At 39.7% G+C, this 14,169-nt stretch overlaps 1 protein-coding gene across 2 annotated transcripts in view; it reads right to left on the minus strand.

The window, feature by feature from the left end:
- The window catches only part of BICC1 (BicC family RNA binding protein 1), a 297,957-nt gene that overhangs the window by 47,609 nt on the left and 236,179 nt on the right, over window positions 1–14,169 (minus strand). For both annotated transcript variants that reach the window (XM_024765245.1, XM_024765246.1), the window contains exons 4-5: window positions 2,776–2,855; window positions 870–1,028 (exon numbers count right to left, since the gene is read on the minus strand). In XM_024765245.1, coding sequence (XP_024621013.1) covers window positions 870–1,028; window positions 2,776–2,855 — 239 coding nt within the window. The remainder of the gene's footprint in view (window positions 1–869; window positions 1,029–2,775; window positions 2,856–14,169) is intronic.

A 14,169-nucleotide genomic window follows, 5' to 3' on the forward strand; every position in this document is an offset into this window, starting at 1 on the left:
AAAAACTGCTGCTCCAACAGCCCTCTCCTGGGATCTCCTGGGCTTTCCTATGATCCATCAACTAAAGAATTACTCTTGGCGTTAGGGCAAGGGAGTGGGGCTCCAGGACAGTACTCTCTCATGGGCCATGCCCATGCCGTATCAGCCATCAAATATTTTGATTACTGCTCTTGCTTTTCACCATGGCTTCCTATCTAGTTCTTTATGTATGTGTCCCATTGTCACCATTAGTCCCCACAGAGAAAAAACTATATCGTATTCATCTTTGTGGCCAACATAGTTTCTATATTGTGATTAGAGGAGACAAAACTTCCAAATAACACAAAGAACACCATCTGTTCTTCAAGTACTGACAGCGTTTTCATGTAGACAGGTGAGTTCCATTTGTTTCGAAACACAAGAACGAGAAAAAAATGTGTATAAAACAGCCATAATTCAGTCAATGTGAGGAAGTCAGACACTCATACATTGCCTCTCAGAAGGTGCTCCAGTGTAACCTGGAGGACCACCTGTGCGATGCTGCAGACAGAATCCCAGCTATCAACAGGTGCCTGGACTAGGCAAGCTTTCAGGTCCTTTCCTAACTCACATGCCTTCGGAGCCTTTCGTAGGGACTTCGTTTTATGTTGCCATGATATCCTTCCCTGTCTTCTACAAACCATTTAGAGATCAAGGATTTATGGCCCATCTACAACTCATCTCTTTAAAAAGGAAGAGCACCTTCAGTCTCCTTGGAGAGGGACATAAAATCCATACTAAATGCCATCTTCATGATTACTCTTTTGCTCTCATCTCCCAAAAAAGTTATGCATACAGAAAATTCAAGCTTTAATTTGTCCCATAAAAGTTCATGTGAAAAGACAAAGCACCTGGTTGCTTTTTTCTGCTTGATTATTCCTGTTGGAATCTGGAAAGTGGATGTGGCATCCTGTTTCTTCCATCACCTTCTTAATATTGTTGCCACCTTTGCCGATTACATGAGAATGTTCTGTATGTGAAACATCCATCTTCAAGGTGACCCGATTGCTCTACGTGGAAATAATGTATTATTACTTGATGAATGAAAACAGAAGGAACAACTCCTAAAAACCACTTTTCCCCCAAAGGAATAGGATTAACTAAAAGTGACCCAGTGGAAAATCTTACATTTCTTATTAAGATCATCTTAATCTATAAATTTTTCAATTTCTATCTATTTCTCCTTGGCTAATAAAAAAAATTTTCATTTAAAGACAGATTTGTCAGAAAAAATAGAAAGATATACTTTTTACCAAGATAATTTTTGGGACAGTAGTATTTAAGTAAAATTAGGTATAATTATAAAAAAATTACTCATTTTTCCTTTAATAGATATTATTCATGAAACAGAATTCAAATAACTAAAAACAGATGAAAATAATTACAAGAGTGAATACATGTATGTTAGTAGAAACGTTGAACAATGATAGAAAACTATTAATAACAATAAAATTCAAAATGGAATAAAAAAGTATCTACAAACATTTCACAACTTCTCTATCACTGTATGTCAAATTTTACGAAGTAAATAAATTATTCTTGCCGGTAGGAGTAAGAGTGAGGAAGATACCACAAAGTATGCATCTCTAGCAGTAAAAAGGCTTAAGAAAACCAATACGGAGTGTAAGATTTGTTAGTTACATTAACGCAAAATGTAAAATTCTAAAACATAATGTATAATTACAGTCAGACTGGAATCCATGTATTTAATTTGGGAAAATGCAGTGCTATAAAATTATAAAGACTGAGATGAAATGTTTTCTCATTCATAAAATTGATATTGAAATTCTTCAGTCCTTAAAAAGTAAAATTAAAAAGTCAAATACGACAAGATGTTGAAAATATCAATAGGTTTACATTTTCTGAGTTCTTAAATTTTAGACTTATATCCATTAAATACTTTGGATTTTAAACTTAGTTCTTCTTTTAGTTTATCCTCTAAAAAGAGAAAAGAAGATATCCTTTTTTGGATGTCCTAAAATATTTAATAATTATAAGGTGAATATTTCTTAAAAATTAAACAAACAACAACAAAAAGGAACAGGAAAGGAAATAAAGAGGAAGAGATCAGAAACCATTTCAGTGAAATACCAGGTGGCAAAACATAGCGGTTAAGAGCCAGACAGCCTGGATTTGAATCCCACCTCCCCACTTTTCAGCTATTGGATCCTGTGCAAATTCCCTAATATCTCTGTGCTGAAAGTTATAAGGATTAAACCAATTAATATTTGTAAAGGGTGTAGCTAAGTGCCTGGCATATAGTAAGTGATTTTGACGTGTTTATTAAAATAAATTCTCACAAACGAGTATACATTTTTACATATTTTAATTTCTCTATTGTCTCTCTCTACATATACTTGTAGAGAGACAGAATGTACAAGACAAATTGTGAAACTTCATGCCATCACACACACAGAGCTATACAGAAGATTATTCTGGTTTTCTACTGATATCATAAAGGTAAACATGCTAATTCTTGCAATCTTTATTACTTGTCCTATACTAATCCGGGTCAATATTTTTTAATATATATCTATATGGGGGGGAGAGAGAATATTATTCAATTACCCAGCATGAGAGAACCTATTCAAATTTTGAACAGAACTTTAATCCACTGTAGAATCACACGTGCTTATTTCAAAACCCACCATTACTTTCTCCTGGTTTTTCTTCTCCAAATGGTTCTTTCACAACAGCATGAAGTAGCCCTTGCAGAGACAAGGTTCTGACATCTGAGTGTCCTTAACATTCACTTACTTTTGTGTCTAAGACAGACATGATCATTTCCTTGGCTTCCTTAACATCTTCTTTCTTTCCAGAAACCTTAATATGAGGATCTATAAGAAACCAAAAACAAAGGACTCATATGAAACTCCCAGGCTCTGTTTTAAAACTGCTGTTACACTATAAGAAAAGAGATTACATAATAAATTTAATATTTGATTCATTCTAGGTGTGTTGTCACTGTAATAAAAACAGGAATATGGAAAATACCCAAACCGTGCATTTATCGATGCTTTTTTTCCTTCTGAACACTGGCTGACCTATTTAAATTTAATTGCAAAATATCATATAATTATTATTATTTTTTGCGGTACGCGGGCCTCTCACCGTTGTGGCCTCTCCCGTTGCGGAGCACAGGCTCCGGACGCACAAGCTCAGCGGCCATGGCTCACGGGCCCAGCCGCTCCGCGGCATATGGGATCTTCCCGGACCGGGGCACGAACCCGTGTCCCCCTGCATCGGCAGGCGGACTCTCAACCACTGCGCCACCAGGGAAGCCCCATATAATTATTTTTAAACGAGTAAAGAACCTATAAATTCAGTTTATTAATTCATCTCTTGCTACATTCCAGGCCCTGTTCTAAGGCTTGAAATGCAAGGACTCATTTACTCTACACCACAGTTTTGTGAGGTTGTTTACAGAGGAAACTAAGGCACAGAGCAGTTTAGTAACTTGCCCCTAACTTGCCCCAGAAAACCATTCAGGGCTTGTTTACTGTAATCCAATGTCTTCCAACTCTGGATTCATACTTTAAACCATGTGACAATTTAGAAGATATTCTTACCAATCAAGGTTAATAGAAAAAACACCTTAATCTTCATTCAGGAATATTGAATATTTATTCAGAATTAGTACTACCTGACTAAATGTCTGCTATGTCTATTGCTTATTAGTGCCAGGGAATGTTGCACAGGAAAGCATTCATTCATTCAGCAAGTATTTTCTGAACCTCTACTATGTACCAGGCACTATTCCAGGGGCTGGGGGATATGTTAGTGACAAAAAAAGACCCTTGTCTGCATGAAGCTTACAGTCTTGTGCAGGGAGGCAAAAATCAATCAAATAAATAAATGACCTAGTATATTAGAAGGTAAATATTATGACAAAAAGGAAAAGGAGAACAAGACGGAGGATCGAGAAGACCAGCTGTGGACGGGGCAGGGGCGTCAGGCCACACTGAGAAAGGAGGGCTTAAAGGGCGGGAGGCAGCTGGCCAAGCTCTGATCTTCCAGGAGGAGACATCAGAGCCAAGGCCTGCGTGGGGACGTGCCTCTTGGGTTCTCTCTTGAATCAGCTTTTCAAGTCTCCCCAACTATCTGAGTGTTTTATTACCCCACAGGTCAGCCTGACAGAGACCAAGACCATCCTGGGGGGTAAGCTGAACGTTCTATGCGATTAGCTTTAGTGAGAAAGCTGAGTAACAGAGAATGCATCATCATCTCCACCACCATCGTTAATAACGCCAAGCTTACTGACTGCTTACAACACACTGCCTTCTCTGCTGAGTACACGTCATAGACTCAGGTCAACGACAGAGTCAGCCAGTGTTTGCTGAGCAACTTTCACAATTAGCAAGCAGCTCTGCCTGAGTCCTTCTAAACCAGGACAAACTAGGATAAGAAAGTAAACTGACCTGGTGCAGATTTTATCGAACTACACGTGCATCCTCATATTGTGGTTTAACCCACCCATCTCTACCTCACAGTCATCAAGGCCATGACTCCTAAGATGTGACTGAAAGACAGAGGGAGGGAGAGAGACAGAGAAAGGGATGAAGGATGTCAAGAGGGAGCAAACCATTTTCTAAAGCTCCCCGTTCTTAGGACAGGATGGGGCAATCCTCGTCAACAGGAGTGCACGTGGAGCCTCAGAGTTCGGGAACGTCGGGCCTCCTGGGGAGGCCTCCCGGCATCGGGGCCTAATCGGAGATGGTGCCCTCACCTCCGGCCCCGGCCTCTCCCCAGACTGTGTCTCCTGGTGGCTGCTCCTGCCTCAGGCACTTTTCCTTAGTCTGTTCTTTAATCCCTCTTCTGACAGTTGCCCTGTCAAAGGGATGCTGTGAAGATCAAAGACCTTAATGCTGGTTAAAACTTTCTGAAGTGTTTAAGTATCAGGTATTACGAGGCGAGGGGCTAAATAAACGTAGGGCAAAATGGCTGTCCAACCACCACAAGCTGGGAGGGCCTCCGCGCTATTGCTGCATGATGTGGAGTCCACCTGCTCCTTCAGGCGTCCTAACAGGGACCGCCTTGTCTGTGCAAGACTCTCGCCAACCTTAGCATACTTAAGTAACCAAACATTCTCTTTAATAATTCTTATTATATCCATTATGGCTCCTAGAGGCAATATTTACATAAAGAGCTGTCTACATTCAAAATTTTGGTCTCAACTCTCTTGAACTTTGAATTACTGTAGGCTCTGACATTAATGTCTACCAGAAATGCTCACTGCTGCAGTGGGAGATTAGAGCTTGGTGCTGCTGTAGTCCAGACTCACATGTCCGTTCATCAGACTCACTTGTAGCACTTACTAAAATATAGGTTCCTGGGTCTCCAGGACCCGGCAATCAGCATTTTGTTGTTTTCCCAAGTGATTCCTAAATCAAGAATAGGACACAGCAGATCAAGCCACATAAAACGTGTAACTGTAATCTCTTACGTATCAGCCAAGTATATATAACATAAAATGCTTCTATAGGAAAAAAATGTATTTTCTCACAAAATAAATTAACACTATGTATTGAGTGGTATGATAATCTGAAAACCTGTTACTTTACAGGCTGGATAATCACATTAAAATTCCTATGCATCTGTAGAGAGACAGGAAACCTCAGATCCAATTTAAGAAGGAATTTGATTTTCCACCATCTCTGCATCAAAGGAACAATAAACAAAATAAAAAGCAAAAGACTCAATTAAAATAGATGTATACATTTTATTTCAAGGTGAAACAGCACCATCTAGTGGCCAAAAATATAAACTATCGATGGACACAAAAGAGAGACACAGTAGTCACCAACAGCATCAGACTGTCTCCAGGACCCAAACCAACACTCATTTGGAAAACGGTGCTTTAAATAATCAAGTCTCGTAAGTACAGAGCAAAACATGACAAAATTCCGGTTTAGATTGCTGAAGTTGCCTGTAGTATTCATTCCCTCTTTGCTCTTGCTTAAAAGGTATCTACAGGATGTGAGTGGGCTCTTCTTCCAGGCTGAACTTAATGCGCTCATCTCAAATCCTGAAATACTGTTCTCTGCTTTCAATAAGTGCTACAGTTTACCCTTCAAGCTTGTCCATGTAGCACCACAAGGGACTAAGGTTTCATTCAGACCCATTCTGGAAATACTTGATGGAGAGATGAAAAATCAAAGTATGAACTATATTAATAAACATAAAAACAAGGGAAAGAACTGTTAGAAGATGGTGGAGAAACAGGAAATAAGTATGCAGTCTCCTCCCCAAAACAAATTGCTTTGAAGGACAACTCTGATTTGGGCATGAAAGTTTTAAGACACTGCTCTAAAAATAATATTGACTGCTGTTGAATCAACCCTCAAGCTCTCTGAACACAGGAATTGTCTTAACTGGTTTTGTAACTTCCACAGTTCAAAGTAAGTAGTAGATACTCAGTAAACTGTTGTGGAATAGATTGACGGCGCCCCTATTTTTGGAGATGGCAAAATACAGAGAGAGGAGATCCAAATCTGTGGAAAGAGCTAACCCTCACAACCAAGGTGACCATATGTCCTGCACTTCCCAAAATATTCCCAATAGTTTTAATTTCAAATCTTTGAACACCTTAATGTTCATTCAGGAATATTGAATATTTATTCAGAATTAGTACTACCTGACTAAATGTCTGCTATGTCTATTGCTTATTAGTGCCAGGGAATGTTGCACAGGAAAGCATTCACTCATTCAGCAAGTATTTTCTGAACCTCTACTATGTACCAGGCACTATGTACCAGGCACTCAAAGATTTCAGTACCTCTATAAAAATACAGAGAACTGTCAGATATTCATCCGGATTTTGGGTTTTTAGATTCCTGTCCCATCAACCTGCTCTCATCTCTCTGGTGTCATCCTATGAAGACCAGACAGTGATCCAACCTTCAATAAGTAATATGAAGCTGTACAGACATGGGTATGATATGGGTATTTTATATGTGTACCCTGCAAAAGTTAGCTAAACCTTTGGGCGAAAAGAGATTTTTTTATGACTCCATGTGGAAATTCGTAAGGACTTGGTAAGGCAACAAATGTTTTCATAAGAACATGCTAAAAACCGTATTGTCAGAAAGATAAATATTTCAAAGAGTTGGGATGTTTATACGAGCTTAAATTATGGTTTTAAAAGATTATCTCTTCAAACTCTGGTTTCTCCTCTTCTGGTTTTCTATCCTTGGAAACATTCCCATTCCTGGAAGCATTAGTGAATATTTTATTGTCTTTGCCTTCTCTCCTCAAGATTAAATATCCTTTCCATTTCATTCCTATCCCACAGCAAAAATCTATAGAGAATACTCACGTTAGGCATTTCATTGTATTTATTATGCTACAGAAAGTAAGATACTACTGACACATGATGAATTTAAGCCATCAATGTTTCACCAATGATCTATTTGTAAGTACTTTCCTGCCTCAGAAAAGTTCAAAGCAATGCTTTCATTCTCAGCATGCTCTCTTGGAGAGAGAAAATAATAGAAAACCCCTTGTTTGACTAAACTCACTCCTCCCACCCTCAACACCCCAAAATAAAAGACATCATATTAAAATTGGTTTTTTTGTTTATGGGGAAAAGTTCCGTATCATGGCCTAAAATCAGGATGGCTTTTGGTACATTTATGCATATAAACAAAAGTGTCAAACTGGCCTTAAATCCATAAGAAGAGACCACTGGACAGAATTCACTTTCTCCTGGCTTAGAACTCTTTTCACTTTTATTTCATGTTCTTCCTATAGAGTCTTAGCCTTTAAACCTGTCTAACCAAGGACACTGGCTGGGGCTAGGTCTGTCAACACTGTTAGAAGTGGTCAGTGTTGACAGGCAGAGAATTTCAACTTCCTCCGAAATTCCCTCCAACCACTGGGACTATATCCTCCGCTGGCAAGTAGTATGGCCAAATGTTTTATGTAAGGAAGACTCTGGCTTTAGAGTAGGAATTCTGTTGAACAGCCAATATACATCGTCTCGGAAAAATCCCCACTCATCTCAAGGGCACTGGCTGACTTGGATCACATAGGGAGATGCTAGGAAAAGAGAGCAGATACCACAGAGAAGGGATTAAGTTTCAATATCTTCTACCTAGGCTACAGATTACCTTCATGTTGTGGGGAGAATACGTGGATTCTACTTCCATGATACTAAGCTCTGAATTCCGATTCAGCATAAACAAGCTTTGTTACCTTGGAAAGATCACTGAATCTCTGGAGTATACCTTCTTCCAAAAAAAAAAAAAAAAAATGAGGGAGTTTGATCAGATCATTTTTACAGTCTTATAAATCTGAATTTCTTTGGTGTAAAGCAGTACTATCGGGTTCTTAACTAAAACTAACCTCATAAACAGGTGTATTTTCCCATTTTTTTGGTATCTCATGAAGTGGCTCACACCGTCTAAAATGTTTCCAAGAACCTGAAGATGCAGGGAGCCACAAAAATGTGTCTGAAATTGCAACCTGCTTCTAAGTGGAGGAAGATGAGCTTCACAGACGGCAGCTCAGGCTTTCCTTTTGTTCGGTGCACCCTAGGAATGTGGAAGTGTGTATCAAAGCAGGTGAAATTCAGTGCTCACCCCCACTGCCACCTTCTGCAGAAGGTGCTTGTAGGCATATAAGAAAGGCAGTGACGACCACAGAGGGAGATGGGATTCTACCTCAAACCCTACTGAGCCATGTCACCATTCAAAGTTAGACCCCATCCAATACGTCTGCTATTTTGATCACTTTTCCTTTAGGCTGGAAAGTCGCTTTGCTGATCAGCGAAAGTGAACTAAACTTGCAGTCAACTGGCCACAGCCCTTATTTTTCTGTGAAATTAAAGAGTTTCCCTCTAACTTCTTGAGAAACAGGCTTTCCTTTTTAGACAAAAATGTGATACGGGTCAAATAACAGAGCAATACCACTTTTTCTGAAGTAAAAATATCTATTTTATCAAGAGATAGGGAAAACCTGAACTGACTCATTAAACCTGACTGGAAATGACTTTAAAAGAACGAAACAGAGTAACAGGAAATCAATGCACTTTAAGCTTATTTTGTAGCCAGTAATGCAGACTCCAGATTATTTCAAGGAATGCTCCTTTGACAATAAGAATTCCAATAAACTGAGTAAGGATAAAAATAAAAGAGCAAGGAGTATATTTGGACAGGGGGTGGAAAAGCCCAAGCTCTAAGTACTTAAGGCAAAATGTTGGTGAACAGCCATAACAGTCAAATATTATAACTGGGCATAAGAGGAACAAACCCGCCTGTTGCAGGCATTCTCTAAACCAACTATGCTGCTTTAGGATATGGCGTAAGCTCATCCTTATTTACCTTGTTTTAAAACAAAAAATGAATCTCTTTACTACTCAACGAGAAGAGGGATGGACAGTGAGACATGAAAAAGCCAATGTATTTTAAATTAAAAAACTTAGTTTTCACAAGAAAAAAATATTTCCACTGTACCCACCATCAGTTTATATACCATGATGCCCCTAGACAACTTCCTATCAAAATTCCATTTGGAAGAATGAAACAATACTCAACAGAGAAAGTGCATTCTGGACTTTACAGTGGCATGAATGACACAAGCAAATCAAAAGACAAGAACGTATGGCAAGTTCCTCAAGACACTTTTCAGTTCAACTATTCGGCAATGATTGGAATGAAGTGCCCTCACCACTGTGGTAATGAGCACTTCAAGCAAGTTCTTGCTGAACACAAGGAAGGGTGTGTTCACATACCAAGATGGACCATATGGACTCTTTATCAAGCTGGTAGGAAAGAGCTATCAGCCTGAGAAGATCCAAAGCTAGCTAGAAGATATACAAGAGCTTTTGCAGATGAAATACCAGCATTTCCAACAAAATCAGCAATAAAAGAATTCAAAATACAACAATAATGCTGTTATAATTGTTCTCTACTGATGTTTCAACTTTAGGAGTAAATAAGGCATAAGAGAGGAAGGAAGTATACCAGGCACCTCTTTCTTTTCTGTTAAGATTTCTGTTATGTGCTTTATCAAAGCTATTTATTTAATCAGAAAGAGAGTTTTAGGAGCTCAGTAAAAACGCAGAAATAATCTCAGAGAAAACTAACGAAATGCAAACAAAGTATAAGGCAAGCTCGAAGCATAAGAGATGAGAAAATCAAGGACAGATGTATTTGAGGAGTCTGAGCACTGGGAAAGGGTTACTGACCTTGTTTTATCAACCACCTTATCTTACACAGTGTAACCTGAACTGCACGCCTAACTGCAGAGTTGCTGTTCAGGTAGAGCGAGGGAGAAAAAATCCAAAGCACAAGAGAAATCTCACTTTGGAGTATGGAGGGTTAAAAAAAGAAAGTTAAAAACACAAAGCCTAACTCAATTAGTTTCCTGAAGCCTTTGGCATCCGAGCTCTATACTTCAGAAGTAAGTAAGAGGACTCTGAGAAGACAGAGGAAAGGAAACTAAGTGCCAGGAAGAGATCTGGAATCGTGTGAAGCGTTGGTACATAACAGGTCTACAGCACGCATGAGCAGTTCTAGGTTACTCCGAGAGAGAACGTTCACATTTGTATGGACAACTCTTCTGACAGCAGGAACAAAGCCCAAGCCGCAGGGCATGACCAAAGCAATAATGCAAGGACCCGGGAGGAGGAAGGGGCATGTAAAAGAGAGCTGGACTGAATACCGGCCCTCTGGAGTGCAACTCGAGTTCCAGTCCGATACTCAGTGGTCCATTTGATAGAAGAGGGAGCACTGAAGTGGAGACAGAGGCTTGTGCCAGGATAAAGCATCCCCAGGAAACTGCATTGAGATAAAAGCAAGTTATGCAAGAATTTCTCAGAGCCAGAAGTGACTAATCTTCATTCTCTCTCCAAGGAATACTGATGATCACAGTGTACATGGCAGGTCCCAGCGGTACTGCCTGTGGTCTAAAACCCAAAACTCTGTAATCTGTGGCCAGGGCAGACTGTTCCATCTTACAACAGCTGGGACCATTCGTGCAGTCTTAACACATAGCTGCTACTTGCAGTCACAGAAAAGTAACCATGCATTGAGGAGTTCACACACAGTACATGAGGGAAGTCCCGGTAAATGAAGATGTGACCCTGTCACACCACATACATCGTCTCTTTGTTTTACTTCTGGCCTACTGAGAGGAGAAATTTAAAAAACAGAAACTGTCTTATGAAGATATTTGAGGCACAATTAAGGGTTTACATAAAAAACAGCAAAACTCTTAGGAGTTCAGTTCTAAAAATAACTTACCAGCTTGAGGGTGGCATTAAAATTCTCCACCTTTCTCATCTGTGTTGTAAGATCTAGTGAGGAAGTTTCACAGAATGCACTGAAGGGCAGTTAATTAAGGACTCATACAACTCTGGGGGTTAAAGACTGTCTCAATCTTGTTCATGATCTCGAGAAAGTAATTCTCACAAAAACTGAAAGTACCTAATATTTGGTAAATAAGCTTGAAAGAAAATTATCTGGAAAATGCCTATCTACCAATTCCTTCTTCTTCTTCCCACCTTCTACAGACAAGCTGAACAGCTGATTGTTAATAGTTTTTTATGCATACACATTGAAACAACAGTCATACCCGTCTCCAACTCAGGATCATTCTGTATAGTGCTTGTTTTTCTCATACTTTTTTGGTAACTGTTTCTCAAGTAAGTAGGAACCAAGGGTCTTAATCTCTCAGTCCTAAGAGATTTCTATCTTCCAGGGGGAAATATAATTTCAATTATCAAATAACTTTAAAATGGTCCTTTATTATTCTTTTTTTTTTTTTTTTTTTTTGGCTGTGTTGGGTCTTCATTGCTGCACGTGGGCTTTCTCTAGTTGCGGCGAGCGGTGGGCCGCTCCCTGTTGCAGTGCGAGGGCCTCTGACTGCAGTGGCCTCCCTTGTTGCGGAGCGCAGGCTCCAGGTGCATGGGCTTTGGTAGTTATGGCTCGCGGGCTCTAGGGCGCAGGCTCAGTAGTTGTGGCTCGGGCTCAGTTGCTCCACGGCATGTGGGGTCCTCCCGGACCAGGGCTCGAACCCGTGTCCCCTGCACTGGCAGGCGGACTCCCAACCACTGTGCCACCAGGGAAGCCCTCCTTTATTATTCTTAATAAAAATATCTAAACTTACCTTGAGGCCCAACAATTTCTAAATCAGGATTCACTAAACATTTATCCAAAGGTAATACTCCTGCTTAAATATCTTAATTAATGAAAAAGTTGAAAGTTCAGCATCTTAAAACTGGCTTGCGTTTTGAGAGCAAGAACGTAGGGCCTTCTCCCCCAAAATCACAGAAGATAAACATCATCTGATAAGGGTGACCAATATGTCCTATTTTTTCTAACAAGAAGTTTGATCTTCTTAATTTGTTTCCATACAAAGAGGTCCTCTAGAGCAAGGGGGAAAAAACAAACAAAAACAACACTAATTGTCCCACAGGAAAATGGGCAAAAGATGTGGATAAATAATTTAATAGAAAAATAGCCAATAAATGTATGAACATGAATAAAATTCAACCTTACTAAATAATATTTTATTTATAAAATTGGGAAAGATTTTTGAAATTTTAAGTCTAATAAGGATTTAGTTAGACAAACTAACATATTTTTGATGGAAATAAAAATTGATGCAAAATGCCTGGAGAGCAATTTGGAAATGCTAGGGGAAACACTGATTGAAACCGCCCACCCTGGCCAGGCACCACAGTAACCACTTGCATGAGTTATCTTAAAACAGGATGTCCTGGTGAGGAATGTGGAACTAACAAGCTACCACCAACTGGAAGAATTCAGGAAAGGTCAAAAGGAAATAGGAGACTCCAGTCCATATGTCCTACTAAGCTCCCAGAATCCTTCTCACTGGAATCCATCTTGGCTGAGTGATGCGTGCACCACCAGGAAGGACCCTGAATCAGAATGATTGGCCAGAGACAACCTGGAAACTAATCCCATCACCATAAAACCCGAGACTGCGAACCACATGACAGAGCAGTCCTCCTGGGTTCCCTTACCCTCCTGCTCTCTACCCGGGTGCCCCTTCCCAATAAAGTCTCTTGCTTTGTCAACACATGTGTCTCCTCGGACCATTCATTTCCGAGTGTTAAACAAGAGCTCACTCTTGGGCCCTGAAAGGGGTCCCCCTTCCTGCAACAGAAATATTAACAAAGACTCATAATACCATAACTTCATGTTTTAAGATACACATATATTCAGTGGAATAAAAAGGAAAACCACCAAATTGATAGTGATTTACTTCTAAGTAACAGGGTCACCGGTAATTTTTATTTCATTTTATGCTTCAAACTTTTCTGTATTTTCTTCCATGAAGAAGTATACATTTATAATGTGGAAAAATACTCATACCTTAAAAGGTTATCTGTATCAGTAAATCTGAAATCTATCTGCTCCAATTAGATCCTTATACTTTAAAACAAAATGTATTTAAGTCAGAGCCCCCTGTTTTCCAAGCAAAACGTTTCAAAAGAATTCTCTTAAAAAGTGAGACCTTTAAAAATGTTAATGATAACAACAAAGTGCTTTCTCAATTAGAAAAATTCCTTCTTCCTCCTTTACAATTCTGCGACAGGCTTCTTGCCAGGCGTTTTCTGAACTTTACCTCTTTTTTTGTTGTTGTGCCATTACCCTTAATATTTTATCAGCGTACTTTGGCTCTGAACACAGACTTCCCCCGTGAAACTGAAGCAAGAATATGATGAGAGGGTTGACTGCAGTTGAAAGACACAGCTGGAACAGCATCCAGACAGTCGGGCGAAGCCCATATGTTTATGGCCACCACTAACAACACATGAAATTCCTTCAAACAATTATGGCCACATCTCTCTTTTTCTTCAGCAATTGTTTCCAAAATAAATGGAAACAAGCAATCCTGGTAGTGGGAGTATAGTGCTCTTTCTTGAAAGAATTCTCCCATGTCCTCCACCAAGCAAGGACACATCATTCTCAGGGGTGATTAAACCACCCATTAATATAACTAAATAATAACCTCAAAGGACAGCGTCCTCCAGACAAAGAGCTTCACCAGCATGGCAGTAACAATTTGTCTTCTCAGGAGAGAAGTCAAAGAGTTGGAAATGGGACGTGGATATGCTCCACTTGCCCCGCCCGGGCCTGCGCTCTGTCTCTCCTCCCCACTGCTTCACACCTGGGACGCTGA

The sequence above is a fragment of the Neophocaena asiaeorientalis genome, unplaced genomic scaffold, assembly GCF_003031525.2.
Source record: "Neophocaena asiaeorientalis asiaeorientalis breed wild unplaced genomic scaffold, Neophocaena_asiaeorientalis_V1.1 scaffold183, whole genome shotgun sequence".
NCBI lineage: Eukaryota > Metazoa > Chordata > Mammalia > Artiodactyla > Phocoenidae > Neophocaena > Neophocaena asiaeorientalis.